General features: G+C 29.1%; 2 protein-coding genes across 2 annotated transcripts in view; one reads left to right on the top strand and one right to left on the bottom strand.

The window, feature by feature from the left end:
* Positions 1-2,648, top strand: part of LOC106459255 — a 21,808-nt gene extending 19,160 nt beyond the window's left edge. Inside the window, exon 7 of the mRNA XM_013918854.2 lies at positions 1,903-2,648. Within this exon, the coding sequence (XP_013774308.1) occupies positions 1,903-1,926 (24 nt within the window). The 3' untranslated portion in view covers positions 1,927-2,648. The remainder of the gene's footprint in view (positions 1-1,902) is intronic.
* A 155-nt stretch (positions 2,649-2,803) lies between these two features.
* LOC106459249 (microspherule protein 1-like) overlaps positions 2,804-20,089 on the bottom strand; it is a 26,783-nt gene continuing 9,497 nt past the window's right edge. The window contains exons 4-14 of the mRNA XM_022385709.1: positions 19,765-19,805; positions 16,291-16,371; positions 14,629-14,738; positions 13,726-13,834; positions 11,298-11,436; positions 10,462-10,537; positions 7,096-7,124; positions 6,372-6,464; positions 4,874-4,956; positions 4,557-4,772; positions 2,804-3,030 (exon numbers count right to left, since the gene is read on the bottom strand). Coding sequence (XP_022241417.1) covers positions 2,935-3,030; positions 4,557-4,772; positions 4,874-4,956; positions 6,372-6,464; positions 7,096-7,124; positions 10,462-10,537; positions 11,298-11,436; positions 13,726-13,834; positions 14,629-14,738; positions 16,291-16,371; positions 19,765-19,805 — 1,073 coding nt within the window. The 3' untranslated portion in view covers positions 2,804-2,934. The remainder of the gene's footprint in view (positions 3,031-4,556; positions 4,773-4,873; positions 4,957-6,371; positions 6,465-7,095; positions 7,125-10,461; positions 10,538-11,297; positions 11,437-13,725; positions 13,835-14,628; positions 14,739-16,290; positions 16,372-19,764; positions 19,806-20,089) is intronic.

The raw sequence follows: 20,089 nt of genomic DNA on the forward strand, positions 1-20,089 counted from the left end.
GAGACAAATATATATATATATATATATATATGTATATTGTACCTATCAGTAAAGCCAATCATAATTTTTGGCTTTATTGTAGACTTTTTTATGCAAAAGTTATAATCAGTTAAATAAAAACCACAAACTCTTAAATTGTAAAATAAGTCCTAAAAGGGATATTATTAGCAATCTGTTTAAAGCTGCTAAAAATTTGTTTAATTAAATACATATTTAGAATTACTCTGTCTGTTACGCAATAACTAAATTACATAAACCTCCTATCAAATTTCGATTTATTTTTGGATTGTTAAAAACTGTACTGAAGCAATCTGCAGTTTTATTAAGTAAATTAGTAAACCAGTTATTTAAAATACAAAAATATTTTTTGGATAATTACAAATGATGAAAAAGCCCCAGAAAACTTAAAGCACAATTAGCAGATACAATTCCAACATTATTTTCAATTACTACTTAATGATTTGGTATTTTTGGTAAATTCATTAATTAATAAATAAATTAATTGATCTACCTATAAAAGTAGAAAATCGAACCTTTACCATTAATAGTATTAAACAGTTTTTGTCTATATAATAATTATATTAATTTTGATAAATTGATAAAATAGTTGGTATACTGATGGGAGTTAATTATTCAAACTGTCATTAATATATATGTTATTATTATGAAAATCATTTATAAATATTTTTTAAAATTCAGATTTATTTTCCTTGATATATATAGATATATTGATGATCTAATCAGTATTAATAATCCAGAAATTAGTAATTATACTGGTAATATTTATCCTATGGTTTAAAAAATCCAATACTTAATGTACATTATTTAGATATGTATATTGAGATAATTAATAATTCTAGTAATATTAATATTTTTGAAAAAGAAATTATTTTAAATATATGGACTCCCCTCCCTTAATAGTAATGTTCCAACACATTACACAAAGTATTATACATTTGCAACTTCTTAGATATTGTAAAATTTGCAATAATATACAATTCTTAGTATCTAATGTAAATATATTAGTACAAGTATTGATTTCCAATGGTTTTCATCTAAAAACCTTAATATATTAAATATAAAAACTACTTACATGAATTTGAAAATGATGACTTAAATGGAATTATTTTATGTACAATAAAAGATAATTTTTAAGTTTTATCATTAAGAAAAGAAATAATTAGAATTGTTTACTTAGACATTTTTATATCTTATATAGGTGAATTAACACAGCTATATCATCATATTCCCTATATAAAACCTTGCTACTGCATGGATCTTTTTAGAACAATTGAAAAGGTAGTTACTGGGGACATCCATGGAAGGATCAGAGCTATACTAAAACAAAAGATGGGACTTAGTATAATAATACCTTACCATTTTGGTTTTTATGTCCAAACATCATATTGGGGGTTGGAATGCCAACTCCAGGTACAGTTGTGTTGTCTCCCTAATGCTGTACAGCACTGTTGTTGTTTTTTGTTTGTTATATATATATATATATACTTAAATGTAACAACAGAGCAACCACCTTCCTCTTCCTACTATTGGGAAACATACAGTGGAAGGTAGTAAAGATGTTGTGGGATTGAGCAACCACATCTGCTTTCTTTCTTTACCCATGTGAGACCAGCAAAACTGAGTTAAAATAGATAAATGGGGTACCTCAAAACAATTTGTAATAACCCACCTTATAGTTTGTGTCCCAATGTTGAACGTTCTGTTTCTCGCAAGGCTAAATGTAACTATATATTTCGTTTGGTATTGTTTATGTATAGTTTCAAAATATATTTTAAGAATACTTGTACATAAAGCTTTCCAGGTAGTCTGCAGATTTGAAATACAGTTGCAAAAATGTACTTTTATTTGTTATTTTGGTGAGTTTACTTCTCTTTCTTTCAGCACCCTGTTGCTTCACCATCTTAGCTGTAAACTCAAACCAAAAGTGCATTTCATAGTGGTGATCATGGACCAAATGGAATCTTACAAATGTTGTTTTCTGATGAAATTGGTGCTTCCTTAGATTTTTAGTTCTTAAGTTTTTGTGGAAGACATTACTGAATATGCATAATATATTTGTTCTTACTGTAGTGAAAGTTTCAAAGGTGTACATTTACAAGCCTTCAGTGATCTGTTTTATATACATGTTTCCTAAGTATTCTGTTGTAGCAAGCTAGATAAGATGTTTCTCTTAGACTCAGTGGAATAACATTTTATTACAGATGTGAAGTTAAAAAATATCACAATGCAATTATTTTGTCACTTATTCAGAATACAAATTTTTCATGGCCACAGTTAGCCTTAAAGGAAGATTAAAGTGCCTTTCTTTGGACATTTTTTTAAACTGTAATTGATAAACTTCAGATGTTTTTAAAAAGTCCTTGAATTTGTATCCAAAAACATTTCCCGTGTCAACTGTAAAAATTACATAACCATGTGGTCATAACAGTTTGAAGTAGTGAGACACTGAATCTGAAATTATGAACTTTTAAATAACTTACAGATAATTAATGTATTTTTTTTGCAAAATGGGTAGTGGTATTGTTTTAGTATTACGTGTTAAGACTGAAAATAAATTATATTTTTGATACATTAATGAACTTGGAAGTAACTATGAATTATTCAAATAAAAGTTTGGATTTTTTTTGTAAAATGTATGTATTTTTATTACAAACATATGCTATCAACAAGAATTTCACAATGTTCTAAGTAAGACACTTTCAAAATAAATGCAAAAACATGGTTGTAGAATTTTTAGGCTTAGCTTTTGAACAAAAGATGATAAACCATGTACATGAAATGATTATTTGAAAATTTACAATGAAGATGAACTCTTGTTTTGACACAGTAGAATTATGTTTTTTGGAACTAGATTCAATAGATTTAACTTGTGCTTTGGTTATCTCTCTGTACAAGCTTCAAAGTTGATAGGATCTATGAACTAGTCCAGGTTGCTGACTTGGCAGCTTCATTACGGATAACATCAACTAGATCTTGATTAACAAGGAAAGTGAACCTCAGTCCAGCAATCTTCAGAAAAAGTAAATAATTTTTAGTATTTACATGTATAAATTATGCAAAAATATACAATACAAATTTTAATATCATAAAACTTAAAACAACCAGAACAAGCAACCACTTATTCATAGCTGATTTAAATATACACCTAATTTGTACTTGTAGACAAATATAGTGCCCATTGTCTTAAACATGTTTATATTATTACAGCTAGTTTTTAATATTTAGGCATAACTGATTTACTCAACATATCACTGAAACTGTTAAATGCATAAATTATAAACATTGTTCGCTAAATTAACTTTAATAGTAGCAGGAACATAACTATCAAATGAAACAATTCTTTATTCTCCTGAAGGAGAATAGTGAACTATTCGAAAGTTCTTTAGTTTTAGGTCTCATTTGAAAACCATTACAACTTTTGTAAGTGATCCTGTGCCCTAACTTCTTAATAAGAATATCTAAAGAATCGTGAAACCTGCAAAAGGTCTGTTTATGATATATATCAATTTAAAAACTACCTTGCTGAGTGTATACACTGACACATCCAAGAAAGGCAATCTACACTGCTCAAAAGATTTTTGTAATATTAGAATTTTTTTTAACTAGTGATAAGTCATAACATTTATGAAATAATGTCAGTCATTCCTGTCTATTTTAAAAGAAATTACTGATCAGACAAATATTTGATAATTAAGAGAGCTAAAAACCAGTAGCAACAAAAGATTTTTTAGAGCCTAATGATTGTTAAACTAGTGCTTATTTTAATTCTAGGGTAGTAAGCACCTTACTTATTTCTCACACTACAAACTCAAATTTTTTAATATAACTGACTTACTTGCATACACCATATGACAAGAAAGCTATTTAATACAATCTGCTAAATAATAATGTTTTCTTTAATAATGTATATTAAAAACAACTTAAGCACTAGACTTGTTCAACTAAACATTTACTGAAAGTGAATTATTTGTAAAAAAATGAGTCAGCAAAGAATGTACCAATTAAAAATGATGTGGGGGTAAATGTTGTTGCAGCCAACAAGTCTCCAATAGAGATACAAAGATAATTAACATAAGCAAGAATAAATTTTGAACAGCTGTAAAGTTAAACAGAGTTAATTCATGTGGATGTGAAATTAAGACAACACACATATATATATCACCTAGACCACTACAACTGTCCTATCCTAGCCCCCCTGATATTGGGTGAAAGGCCTTTTTAGCACTGGATATGACAAGTTGCACTTTGGTTGACATATCATATTCATCTTCGCCCTCACTCATGGGTTCATAAAATAAGCATCCACTACTATTATCAATGCATGTAAGATATCTATTAATATTCTTAGTATTTCATTGAGTGGTTCATCTTAGCTCCTTTTCTATATTAAGTATAAAACTAAATGACTTGTTTGCTGTTCTTTTTAATAATTTTTAAGCATGTGTTGAGTAATTTAAATATAATACTGGTCAGATAAAAAACATTTTAGGTCTGAAACACTTTTTCTTCATGTGATATACACACACAAAACTCACCTCAACTACACAGTTGTTTGATAATCTATACTTGCTTCCTGATAAAACAGGTTTGCCATCTACAAAAATAGACCTCTTTCCTTCATTACTTATGAAGAATTCACCATTATTTCGTAGTCTGATCATTCCTTGTCTTCTGGATACCTTCCATGCTGGACCTTCTAAGGACAAGTCAACATCAACACTGTTATCCTTGGAGGCTCTTCCCAAACTTATCTGTACGATAAAAATTAAAAATTTCTTTAATTCACTGAGAACATCATCATTTAAAATGTATAATGCAGAAAACTTTATGGAGAATATATAAACGAACTTACTTCTGGTGACCTCATCAAGTAGCGAACAAGTCTACCTCGAAGAACAGCTAAAGTCTGGGTATCAAAGTCCTGTGGAGTAACACCTGAATCAAACCAACCAAAAAAACCTCTTTCTTTTAGTCTGGTTTTTTCTTTTGTCTTTATAATTATCACAGAACTATAAAATTTCATTAAATATGAACTCAGTTGAAACATGTTTGACATATAATTAGGTCATAAACTGTTGAAAGTCATGACGTACAAATTTATTGTTACTACAAAAACATGAACAATTTTATATTTTATCATAACAAAAATAACACACACACATATTGTATCAAATATCCTACAAAACAATCACTTAAATCTTTCATTCCAGGTTAAATTATTTTATTTAATAACCACAGTATTTCAGGAGAAGTAATATTATGTGCAGTGATTCAAATGCACAAATAAATTTGCATGTGTGTGAATTGCAAGGGCACTTAAAGCGATGTTTTATGACAGGGAATCAGCAAGAAAACATTTGTTCTTTAACATTACAAATATTTGAATTATATTAGCAGTTATTGATTTTATCAAAACTATATCAAATAATCTACAATTTCCCATAATAACCTTGAAATGTTTTTATTTTATTGCCTTTGGCTGCAAAATCCTCTGATTGCTTGATGAACAATCATAACTAATTAAAAATCCATTATCGTGCTGTTCATGAGAAGATTCTAGACAAAAACATTAACTACCTTGATGAATGAGAAATATATAGTAGGAATATTCAGTAACTTTTTTGAAATAAGTATTTGTAGCGACTTAATTTTTATGTGTAATACGATTTGATAATATTTACCATATGTATGTGTATATATATATATAGACACACACACGTGTATATTATTGTTAAAATGTTAAGTCTAACTTTTTATTCCTTCCAGCTGTAACTTCATCATTTACATCATTTTATCAATTTCACATTTTGTTTGTTAATTAGTTTGTAAATCATGTATCAGTTAATTATTTAGTTCACAGTAATATTGCATTACCTTGAAGCCATGTGGAATGTTTTTTTTCCTTTTGATACTATTTGTTAAAAATCTATTTAATGTTCAGTTGGCCTTAAAAAAAAACTGAAGCTTACTATTAAGTTTTAGATCATCTTTATGTCATACCATTTTACATTTCAATGATGACATGTTAACCCCAATGTTACCTTGCTTATGTAAAGATTTAACAGTAACTCTAAACAATGTACATCTTAACAAGAATTAACCAACTGTTTGGAAGTTGCCACAACAAAATTACCTATGATATTATCAACAAATACTTTTGATTTGTACAATGCATTCTTTATCTGTTGGAAACATTTGGGAGAAACATCTGATACAATCACTAATACGTGCCACTTAATTCATTCTCCAACTGTTTGAAAGTTACCACGACAAATTTAACTAAGACGCTTGTAACTAACATTTGCCTTTCAGTTCATTCTCAAGCTGGTTAGAAGTTATATTAAACTTACCCGTGATACTATCGACTAACACCTGCCACTTGGGCAGTTCATTCTCTAGCTGTCGGATTTCTCGCTTGATTCTTCTGTCAGACAGGGCAAGTTCTAATTTTACAGAAAACATATACATTATAAATTAGGATAAATTTTTATTTATGTACAATGTTTAGATTATTTTTTTTACTTAGCAATACTTGCATAAAAGATCAAACAAGCAACTGTCTTGAAACAGGACTGAATATATAATTAGGTGTAGAGCTAAAAGGTAATTAAACTGCCAGTTGACTGTAAAATGTTTACATTTAATTTATTATTAATATTTTGAAAGTTTATTAGCAAATTTAAGTCTGTATTTTGGAATAGGAAGGAAAATGCTTTTAAAAAAAGGGGATGAGTTGTTTACATACAAGATTCCTTAAATTTTCATTTGCAAGTTACATTAAATATATATATATATATTAAAAAAATGACAAAATATTAATTCTAAAATAAGTGAGTTGGAAATTATTGAAATATAGTTAGAAATATTTTCACTTAACACCTGAAATTTGCTCACACTCATGATAGTATTTTACTGAGTACTTAAAAAATCACAACATTATTGTAAAAAGTTTAAACAAATTACCATTTTGTTGACATCCATGGAAACATTAACAGTTAAATGCATCCTATAGATAATATGCAGCTAAAAGCATTTTATAACAATATTCAAGTTGTGATAAGTTTATGTAAATACCTTGCTCAAGTGCCTCATCTCTTTCATCTCTGAAAAATAAAAGCAAAACAAATTATGGTAACTTGAAGTTTTGTATAATAGCAACAAAATTTATATTTTGTTAATATTGTCAAACAACTAAAAAAAGAAATAGCATTTGTTCATTACTCATTTCGTTGATGTTTATTCAATATTCATCATCTCACAGGATCTAAAGCTAACAAACATTCCAAGTACATAAATTTTTCTTGTGATGATGTATATCCATAACTGATATAGTAGAATTGGCTAAAACAATCACATTGAATAGTATAAATTAATTAATATTATTATCAAATTATTTTCCAACATTAAAAATGGTGTTTGTATTTCCAGGGGTTACATAACCAGGTGAAGCGCCTATAAACTTTGCTTTTTATTCCCTCGTCTCCCCTGGCAAAATTTGAGTTACCTTCATTTTACAGCTCAGTTAGTCACCTGCCATGCCAAATACAACAAACAGTATCATCACACACTTAATTCCCAACTCTGAACATTACAAACTCATTCCAATCTCTCCACAGAGAGTATGTCAATATCAATTGCACATATTGCTTGTTATTGAAATTTTGTGTCAAAACAAAGAAAAACAGTTGACTTTATGTTGTACTGATAAACATAATTGGATTAATTATTATCAGTGGGTTATGGAAAGTGTTAACAATGACTGAGAAAGGTGTCATGTATTTAGCAGCTACAAATTTTGGATGTTTGATTGGATTGTTTGTCATGGGAGGTAGTTTTTAATTACACAAGGTATGTAACAATAATGTGGTATCGTTTTAACTTGCCTTACTCATTAATTTACAAATGTAACTACAATCAAATCAAACTTAAATATTGCTGCCCATAATGGTATTCTTCTTTTGGTCAGAATGTCTTTAGAAATTTGGTTAAGTGTAAAACTTTCTGAAGTCAAAATCTGGCCAGAAACGAAAGGTCAATCAAAAATTGTAGAATGAATAGCTAAAAATTATTTCACAAAGTTTTGAATCATGATGATTTCATTTAGTATATTTGCATCATACCAAGGGATTTTGGCACTGCTGAATTTGTAAATATGCAGGAAAAGCAATGCACATGCTTGTTGGCATGAAAATCCTACAAAACTACAAATCATGACCGCCATTCAAAATAAAAAATAACATAAAAAAAATGCAGTGAACTTAGAAAATAGTTTTATGCTATTTTGAAAGAAGACATTATTTTATTGATTCAAACTGAAGAAGAAAATAAAAAATTATTTACTTCAATTCTGAAGAAACAAAATGTTAATTAGAAAATACTGAAAAAGACATTCAGGCTAACATGTATGTATCTACATGAAGTGGAAATAATTAACCCCTAAATAAAAAAAAATTTCCTTTATTAAATGATGTTTTCACGTGTGCTTGATACATAAATGTAATGTATAAGTAATCAATATAACCTTCTCTTGGCCTTTCTAATTCTCATTATAAATCAGATTTTTTTATTTGAATAATTTATTTACTTCTGTTTTGGTTTTTTTTCATAGAATGAAAACTATAAAACTTTAGTATATTCTTGTCAAAATAAACCAATTTGTTAGGTTACACTCCAATGACTGACCACCCAAAAACAAAAAACAGGTGAACTTGAAAAGTTTTGTGATGTTAGTCACATTCTCAGATTGTAAACAGGCTATTTAAATAAAATGTGTGATATAAAAGACTGGCTATTGAGTTTTATTTAAACACTTAACAACAACTAAAAATAACAAGATTCCTTGTATGTTTAAATAAAAAATTAACTTACATTACCACAATTTCTAGATACACAAAATAGGGTTCTTGTTGAGCTAACAAATATAAACCTTCTATGATGTTAAAATACTTTCTCTGTGACAATCCATATTAAAACATTCCTAAATTGTTACTTTCATTATAAAAATGTTTCAAACTGTGCATAACTTAAACATATAGTAACCCTTAAGCCAGTTCATTTCAACTTTGTTGTTTACAAGTGGAAAAAAACTCAGGAGTAATAATGTATATTAAAAAATATTTACGTCATTCTGTATCAATGGTTACTTTTATTGGTTCTTGTAGTGTCAAACTATTGGCCTTTAAAATATAATTTTAATCTGAAACATAGTTAGCAGCAACATTTTTCTTATTAACTTATATTTTTGAGACTACAAACTGGTATTAATACTTGCTATGTCAAGTGCATGAACTAAATCAAGAATTTCGTATTCAAATGCTTCAAACTTCATCTTTCCTTTGCTGCTTGGGTAAATTATTTTAAGTTTTTGTTACTTATTAGTGAGGGACTTTTCCTTGCAGCCAAAAACATTTTATAAATCAAATAATACTACTGAGGAAAATATTCAAATCAAACCCAGATGATAACTTAATTTGTTTGTTTGTTTCAGAATTTTGCAAAAAGCTACACATGGGCTATTTGCTCATAGCAATCTCTAATTCTTAACTCATACACTAGAGAGAAGGCAGTAAGTCAACATCACCTGCCTGCCACCAAAGTATGGAACAATTGGTCAGGAATCAAATTTATAACCCAGATGTGCTAATCATCAGCCCATAATTATAAAGAACAAGAATAACCACAAAAGCAAAGAGATGACTGATGCTCACTATAAAATAATAGAAAAATACAGTATGTTTGTAGGTAAGCATAAAGCTGCATAATGGGTCTCTGTGCTCTGCCAACCACGGGTATTGAAACCCAGTTTCTTGTGTTGTTAGTCTGCAGACATACTGCTGTGCCACTGGGGGAAAAATACAGTATGATAACAACTATAAAATATGGAAAACACTACTAGGATAAAGAGGTGACTGGTTATTACTATAAGATAATACAAATATACTGTATTATGACGACTGTACAATACAAAAAACACACAGTAGGAAAAACAGGTGCCCAATGGTCACTAAGATAACAAAAAATATTATCTGATAACAGCTATAACATACAAAAACAACTGAAAGGACAGAAGTGACCACTGAGCACTAACAGATAATACAATAAAATGATGGCAGTAGCTCTAACATCCATAACTATGAACAGGTCCCTAAAACAACCAATGTTTACCATCAAATAACACAATATAAGAAAAATAGAAAGACACATGTTGCTTGCCATAAAATAACATAATTGCATTATAAAAACAACAATTATAATATACAATAAATATCAGTAGCACAGAGAGATGAATGATTTTCACCATAACAAAAACTATATTTACATGAGCTACTCATCGCACAAAGACGACCAACAAAGATAATACAATAACAGTATGAAAACAACTATGAAACTAAAAAGTACCTTAAATTACAATAATTATAAAATGATGAAAAGTCAACTTACTGAAGTTCACTGTCATCTAACATATCTTCGGCATCAGAAAAGTTCAGTACATGTTCTCCACGGGGTAGAGGTTGTACTGTAATGCAATATTCTTCATGATTATTTAACAAGCATATTTCACCTCATTTCACTATTATATATACTATTATTCCAATTAAAGGCAAATATTAATTTTAAAACCACACAAGCAGTTAAAGGCTTTTTTTTTCTTTCATGAGATATAAATATTACCTTAAACTCCATTGATTGTTAGTTGAATAAATTCAGTCACTTACCTATCATATACTAAAAATAATATTTTGAAAAAAAGAAAAGAAACTTAGTTAAAAAAAAATACTGTAAATTTAAACAAACTTTATCATCTAAAAGTACATCATGTCTTGTTTGTTTCTTATTTAATTGATACCAACTATTTAAATAAGCCAACCTAAAAAGTCTGTCTGATTTTATGGAACAGCCTTCATCTTGGAGGTTGTTGTTTTTTTATTAGTAATGCCAAATACAAATAACTAGACATTACTTAAAATTATGAGGATTATTACAATTTGATTTTTTTGGGGATTTTTTTTTAATAACAAAGCCAAACAAGGTACATCTATCATTTTTAGCTAAGCCTTTAACAGTGTAAAAAAATATACTTAATCTATATGGTTTTTACTGGTACAGTGACCTCACTGACATAATGAAAGATAGTCAGCAACAACCTACAACAGTGAAAGTTTAGTGAAAATGTTGAAAATCTGCAGTTTAGAATTTCAGATGAAACATATTACAGGCAAGCTTATTGTGATCTTTCATAACACATATTTACATATGATATATGAGACAATGCTTACCCGTCTGGTCAGGTAAAAGGTGGTATTGCTTCATATATGACCAATGTGTAAATAAAGCTTTGGCTGTTCGAGATGCAAGGAAGACATCTGGGTGTTGGTCTAGTAACTCCTGGAAAGTTTCTACTGTTGGTTGACTTGTCTATAGAGAAATAAACCCAGATCAGAAATATTAAACAAGTTTTAATAATTTCAACTTAAAATCATAAAATCACATAACACACATTATCACTTCTTTCTGCATTTGACATTTCATCTTCAGGGTGAAACTGTTCATTTCCTAAACATCAATTTAATTTTTTTTAAGTAGTTAAACTGAATCTAAATTATAGTTACAGCTAAAGTAAATTTGTATGTTCAATAGGTTTAATAAATAGTATAATAATACAAGACAGAAATGTGTGGTATATTTTGTTCAATAGATTTTCTTAGTTTCTCACAATGAAAACTTATAAAGCATGTACCATTTTTTTTAATCTGAAAGGTTATAATGTTTTTTTTTAAACAAAAACAATATTCATACAAATAAGTAAGTGTGATTTTGGAGCATAAGAAGTAAATAATACATGGATGAGCTTTTTCTGTTTTGAAATAAATATGTTATATTACATCATTTTCTGTTTGGTGTTTTAAATTTGTGTGTAAAGTAATTACAGTAATTTTCATCCTTTAAAATATAATAACTGAATGCTCCAAACGTGACATCATTTTAGTGTCTACTGACTGGCTGACAGACAACACACTACTGTACAGTGATGCAAGTGGTTAAAACAAGTGACCCCTTTAGGTGGCCTTAGGCCCCCTTTTGGGAAACAATAGTAGCTTAAGAAAACTTTAAGGACGGAGTTTAGCTAGTGATGGTAAACTAACAGTTCATAGCACTTTAAAGGTTAAAATAATTAATGTTTGCTTAAGAATGTAATTTGTATTGAAAAATAAATAATTGCAGTTTTCCTATAGCTTAAAAAAATAAAAATTAACCATCAGAATGACTGGTACGGAAAGTTAGCTACCAATCAAAGGTTCAAACCTACCAGACATTAACTGATTACCAACTAATGTTGCTGGAAAGGTCTTTATATTAACAAGTTGAAGAGTTGCAAGACCTAGTCAGATGATGGATGATATCAGCACTTAAGAGTTCAAGAAAAGTGTCAATTATTGGGGCTTTATCCAATAAACTCAAGAAATGATTCACTATTGTTCAATACACATTTCCTTGTTTTAAGTTTTATTTACTCTTGCAAAAAGGAAGAGAATAAAATCTACAAAAGCATTTTCTATACATCAAATTAAATACAGTAAAAAGAAAAATAAACAACCAATATTTAATGAAAACAACTACTGACTATTCCGAGAAAAAATATTATATGGATTATAACATACAATGACTAATTCACTCAAATCAGGTCATAAAAATGTTGAATCTGAACAGAATTTGAAAAATAATGCCACTTTGTATTTGTATTAACTATTAAATTATTAAGTTTGTTTTTTCAAAAACGAACCAATTTTCTACGTGCTTACTCGCCAATTCAACCTCATTTAATAGTGATTTGATGAGGTGAATAAATGTTTGAAAAACCATTTCTTATTCGTCTGTTATTAGTTAGTAGCTACCACAAATTATTTCCCCCAGATTTTCCTCATTTTATAGTAGTGAAACAAATTTTAAGGGTCTTTTTAGCCTGGAAAGTAAAATTATGACTCCTATACTTTTCTTGGATCCATAGGAGCCCAGGGCTTATGAAATAATTATTTAGCTTCTCTTAAATCTTTCCAGTTATTGATTGTAAGTACTTCTTTCCTAATTATTTTACTAAATGTTTGCAGCTGCAGACAATAAATTTCGATCTCTGGATAGTTAATAAGTACAAAGAAAAAAATATGAATTAAAGCTTATGAAATTATGCATAGCTTTTGTAACTGGTCAAAAATCAACATTCATATGAAATACTAAACTTGCTTTTCACATCTCAGCTTTAAATCTTTTACTGCCATGGACATGTATACATCTTCCTTTAGAGCACTGCCAGAGAAATTTGTAATTTTGTACCACCATGAAGAAAGGGTATTCCTCTTCAAACCTCCAAAAGTTTTAACAGTTTTGAAGTTCAGTTACCTAATGAAATATTAAAACACACGTCTTTTTTTGTTTTTATTGTGTATATCAAAAAACCTGGTATTGGAAGATTTGCTTATCTACAAAAGTAGCAGTGAAAGATTTAAGCTTATAAGTGTCTTATTAGCAAGCAAGTCTTTACAAAATATTACCTGGTCACTGACACATAATATTACCTTTGCATAATGATTCATTCACCTTGTAAAAAAAACAGTAATATAAATACCAAACTCTACATACACATTATTTATAGTAAAAGTTTCTATTTTATGTATAAAGAAAATTACACTAGAAAAAAAATGTACTTACAGAATTTATTGTTGTCAACAATTTCTCCTCATCCTTGTTAAAAAGCGATTTGGCTTGTACTTGGGCTACAATGTCAGGATGAAGCTGTCGCATGGCAGTCACTGCAACTCTAAAAGGAAACTCAAACTGGTTGTTTATTTTTAATTTTTTACATACTCTTTATATTGTACAACATATTCAAGAAAACTGGCATGATCAATGCAATCATTCTATTTATTGCAGAACAGTTACTCATCTTCTTCATAAGTAGGTTACGTAAACATATAAGACACGTTCTAAAAAAAGAAATTTAACACATCATTGTAAAGTTCAATAAAAAATTTAAACAAACCTATTAAATTAAATACTATCACACATGGATCATATTTTTGTGAGCAAACGTAAATGTGCTTTGTTGAAGGGATACTACTTTCCATTAACAAAACTGTAACTGTGTATATCAAAAATATTTAAGTTTATTTTTGTGAATTTATTACAAATGATCTTGACAACAGACTGTTACCTGATGTATGATTATACTTTTGTGACTGTGAATAGATACAAAAATCTGTAAGAACACCTCTTAAGAACAGTAACAAAAACATTAAGCTTTCTGCATGCTGTTTTCTTTACCTTATCACTCCTGTCAGTTCTAACAATTTTTAAACCTAACACAACGAATAAATTCATATTCATACATAAACACACATATACTGTAATACTCTTCTTAAAAATGGTTATAAATAGTTTTACCTATATATAAAAATTCTCAAATAACATACAAATACGTAAAATGTTTATCAGAGCAAAAATTATAAAATTATTTCTAACAGTGTATTATAGCTTCAGGATACCAAAATCATTAACTGATGTTGTTACCCTCTTTGAGCAACAAGATAACTCAAATCCAAAACACATACTTACTTTGAGATTACGGGGTCATACAGAAGAGCATACCACCTTTCTTGGATATCCTGGAGAGTAAACTTGCAGGAAAACTTCACGCCTTTATAAACAACTGTCAAGTCATTTGTCTGATAATCACAAGAAAAATACAAAAGGGAAAACAAAAAATGTTAATATTAAAGCATTGTTTACTTCAATCTGTCTGCAAGTTGTTTGCTTGAAAAATAAAACCAATACTATAAAAAGAAACTGAAAATGACATTTACCTTACTGTTAAAACTATATTAGTTGGTCAACAATGAAACTCAAAGCCTCTCAACATTCTTGTACTAAAGTGGCAGAATGTGTTGAGAGAAATACAATTATTTTGATTATTATGTATTGGTAGCTATTTATAAAATACTAATCACAAAAATATTTCATTTACTTGTGTGATGGTGAGTTCAGAGTGATATTTGTTGTTTTATTATAAATAAAAGTTAAAATGCTCATAAAACACTAAAAAAAAAGAAAAAGAAAGAAAGAATGCTGGAATTGTATCTTCATTAATCCTGGGTCTCGTGTGTCAATTTTTCATGCAATTTGACAAAACTTTAAATCATTTTCACAGGTTGCTGAATGAGACCAGGTAAGTAACTCCAGAAATAATTTTCAAGTGACACAAAATATAGCTCGATTCTATTCGGAATGACTTTTCCAATGAGCTATTTTTGTTTCAATCAAGGAACTAATACCATTTCTCCAATGTGGCACTGAGTATAATTTCTACTTCAACTTAAAAATGGTGAGCACAAGGCAAGGGAAAGTGTTCACAAAATGGAACTGGTGTAGCCACATTCATTGAAAACTATCAACAGAAGAATTACCCATGGTAAACTGATGAGCCAGCTTACAGCAATAAAAATAGCAGGAAGACGGCCGATGAAGAACTTGCTGACAAATTCAACACAATAGGAAAGTTATTTGTATTTGAGGCTAACCAGTCCTAGGTCTACTCTTAATAGTAGTGTTTAGTCAACCATAGTTTCCTTGTTGAAGTTTGAAATTGAAACTTATTAGAAGGACCTATAGTTTCTAAGCCAAATGTCTATCCATATTTCATGTCCATAATGGTGACAAAGATGCTTTTAGACTAACCTTATTCTTGTCATGAAAACATGAAAAGAATCGATAAGTGAGATCCTAAAGTCATATTGAAAATATCATTCAGAAATGGCAAAGTTGCAATGAAAAGTTGAATCACACAAAAAATCAATACGAGAGCCAGGCTTTTTCTATATAATAGTAGACTGAGAAAGGCTGCAAATGAAATTGTTTTTATTATCTCTATATATAAGTCATTTTAGATGTTTTATCTCGAGGTTTGCTTCTGAAGTTGGACATTGCCATTGGCACCAGTGACACTAACCTGATTGATCATGTTTATAGCTTTTAAAGGCTATTGGCTTATCTAATTCTATTCAAATTCTACCTCTGTTTGCAACAAAAAGTGTAAGTTTTAGTATGTTTTCTTTTTTTTCTTTTTAATATCTTTTACTTTCATTTTTAATACTTCTTGTTGACTATTATAACCAGATGTTTGGCACCAATAGTATCGTTGCTTTGCACCAACAAACTCACAACAAACAACATAAATAAATAAACATATAAGTAAAGGTAAGAATAACAAAAGCACTAAACCTGTTGAACAGCCAAGATTAATGCTAGATCATCAGTAGGTTTCCATCGACCAATGTTTTTAGTATGTGAAGACTGATTTTTCTGTAAAAAATAAAAAATCCTTAATCTGGTGTTCTTAAAAATTAACCTCATTAGCAAAAAAAAATCATGTTAGTTAGATCTCCATTTACCATCATATATGGAATACAAATTTATTGAGCTACGTGACAAGCTTAGGAAATGTAGTTATCTCACAGTTCCATTATAATAGCATAAAGTGAAGTGAAAGCATTGCTCACCACATCAAACAAATGCTTTAGAAAGTAAAACAATTTCATTTTATATTATACAAAATTCAAATTCACAAAACTAAACTTTTACTATGCACTAAACAAACACACCACAGTTCAACAACATAATCATCAAATAAACCACAGTGGTACTTTACAAAAACACCACACACCTTTTCATCTTTCTAACATACAAAACATAAACATGACAGCTCTAGTACACAAAATAATTATGTTTAAATCCACTTTAAGTACATGCAGTACTATTATACAACTACCAGTTCCAGTACACAATCATACTCCATCATACAAAAAAATCAGTTTCACTGTATCATAAAACTGCACCATTGTCCATGCACACTTTACTACCACATCAGTCTCATTAAAGAAAAACAGTCATATATACGAGGTGCCAAACCACAGTCAACCCTTTGAGTGCATAATTAAATTTTGGATGGGTTTTCAAAAAGCATCAGTTATACACTAATAAATGAAATTTAGAATTTGGCATTCTCAGTAATTTTTCAATATCAAAATCCACTAGTTGCACTATTGCACAGTGATGCATGCACACGCAGTGCTAAAGCAAGAAATTCAAGGACGTGTGACTATCCTAACTGTTGAACTATGAGAAAAAGTTTTTGTTTCACCGTGGGGTAAATCTACTTGTCGCACCAAACAGCTATAAAGTCAAGTCAGATAAATCCAATTATAGCATCCAAAGGGTTAATATATAAAACAATCATAATTACACTATAAAAATATCACAGTTTTACTAAATACTTAAAAAATAGATTGCTATATAAAACACCACTCTAGTTCCATGATATAAAACAGCATTACAATTCTATAACACAAAACATTAATACAACTGCACAACATAAAACACCACCACAGTTTTGCTATACATAACAGCCAAATCGTACATCAATTTTTTAATGTTATAAGAAAAAACTATATGACTGAACTATAGGGTTGTTGGATTGGAAATACTAAGAGACTGTTGTTAACTCTTTGCATCTAGGTCTGGCTCTCTTGCACATGTCATGGCCTTTCACAGATACATTCAAAATATAATTAAATAACTTTATCATCAATGTATGTCAATAAACTTGGCATATAAACTTTGCGTTCAACTCTGTATATTAACTAAGTTTTAACTTCTTAATTTCAATAAGAAATACTTAAATTACTCAAACTTCATTTCCTGTGTCACATGATGCATTTCAGCTCCAGCTTTCTCACTTTCAGAATTTTAACATCCAAAATAAGTTAATGCAGTTTACAACCAATTAGAAACACAAACTATACATAATTACAAGATTATCAAATTTGAACCTCCTTTCTCCTTGATTTGCTGAAATATCAATAAATTTGTCAAACCCAACAGATAAACCCCTCCACTCTTTCTCTCTCTCTCATTTGCTAATGAATTATACACAACTGATGACCATGTTTATAACCACAGAAAGAGTAGGGTCTCTTGCACACAAGTCTTTCAATTCATTGTTTAGTTTTCCCAACATAAACAAATAGTCTGCAGAATTTTGTTGTTTATAATGATCATATTTTCCTGCTCCAAGTGCTAAAGGAAATTTTTAACCTATTTATAGCTTACTTGGAAAGCTGGAATAATTTTAGTAATTTTGAGGCATTCTAACCTAGTAACTGATATATTTCTTGTATTCTAAAATGCATATTTGAAAGCTAGATGAATTCTTTTTTTTAAATCACAGGTATTTCTAACTGTATTCAAGATGTTGAAGGATTACATAAAGACTTGGATCAATTGGTTAGCTGGACAAATATCTGCAAAACGACCTTCAATTACAGAAAGTTTATATCATATGTGTACTGAAAATGGGAACTTACTCAACAGCATAAACTGAAGTAAAGAATCTTAATATAGTGATAAATAAGTCACTGCGGCAGTCCTCTTTTCAAGTACAAAAGCTAATAGTCATATAGCATAGAGACAGTGATTACAAGTCAAAAGAAGTAATTACTTCTACATAAAATGGGAATATTGCTTAAAGTCTTGGTCTAAGGCTGTATTCAACAAAGGACAATGACTTATTGCAAAGGGTTCACAGGTGGGGTACTAGGATTATTCAAGGGATTGGTTTAGGTCTCAACTTGTTTCTCTTGAGAAACAAAGGGTAATGAAAAAAAGTGATGTTACTGAAGTATACAAGACTATCCAAAGGTTGATAGAATAAATGCCCTACATTTCTTTGTGCTATATTCTGAAGACAACAGAACAGGCAAACACATGTTCAAGATTTGAAAAATGAAAAAAAAAAGTTAGGCTCCAGTTAAGAAGTTTTAATTTTCTAACAGAGTGACTAGCTTATGGAATGAGGTGCTATCTGCATTAATGGAGGCCAACATTTCACAAGTTTAGGAGAGCAACCAATAGTTCCATGAAATACAAAGGATGGCTTTAAGTTATTCCTTTTTTAAAGGAAGGATGTGCAAGGACAGTCTTACTTTGCAACACAGAGTTCCTTCTATAAAGCTACCACCAGTACAATTTCAACTCAAGAATATTAAATCACAAGTCTACCCTGTAATTCATCCATACTGAAGTTTAATTACACAAATCACCCTTTACCACAATTACATTACAAAAAATAACAGCCACATCACACTGAGATTAACTGATTCTTGCTATGATATTCTTAAATTAGTTTAAATAACATTGCTGAAACTCTTTTTAAAATTAATATATATTAACAGTTAAGAGTTTTTACAAATCAATTTGTAAAAATTAAAGGGAATTAAGTTTCAAGTGATTTCATACAAAATTTTTATAATTTTGACTAGATCAGCGATGAAACCTGTAATATCTTATTTCATTTTCTAATATCCTAAATTAAGTTTAATCCACTAAATACCTAACAAATGAATTTTTGACACCTCAACTACTCTAACAAAGAGAAAAACAACATTTCAAACCAAATGCTTTAAATACATCACAATTTATATTTCTGTATCTCCAGGGTAAAACCTGTTGACAAATAGGATTTTTTCTGCTGAAAAGTATCATGTTTTTAGTATATCTATGGTTATAAGCAGTATTTTAAACTAAAACTTAAGTAAAAGTCTCATACTACATAAACTTTAAAAAGGTTTTAAAATACAAATTTCAATACCTATTTATAATTTATTTCTGTTTATGCCAGTTTAATACATAATTTCTTACCTTAGATTTTTTTACTCGTTTTGATGAAGATTTAGAGGTCTAGAAGATAAAAACAAATTTTATGAAATGCTCAAGTATGAAAAATTAAAAAAAAAAGATAAGAAAATATATCCTGTAATACAAAAGTGCTAAACATTTTCAGAAACAGATAGTAATCAGTATCATTTGGATGTACACAATTGAATCCTGACAAAACTGTAAAAAGGAAGTTCAGATCACATTTGCTATCCCACTAGTATTCTGTTATGATGGTTAACCTCCTTCTTAGTCACAATTTTATAGTATTACTAAACCTCTGATGGAAAAAGTTACTTAACTGAATATT

This window comes from Limulus polyphemus, unplaced genomic scaffold (genome assembly GCF_000517525.1).
Source record: "Limulus polyphemus unplaced genomic scaffold, Limulus_polyphemus-2.1.2 Scaffold581, whole genome shotgun sequence".
Lineage (NCBI taxonomy): Eukaryota > Metazoa > Arthropoda > Merostomata > Xiphosura > Limulidae > Limulus > Limulus polyphemus.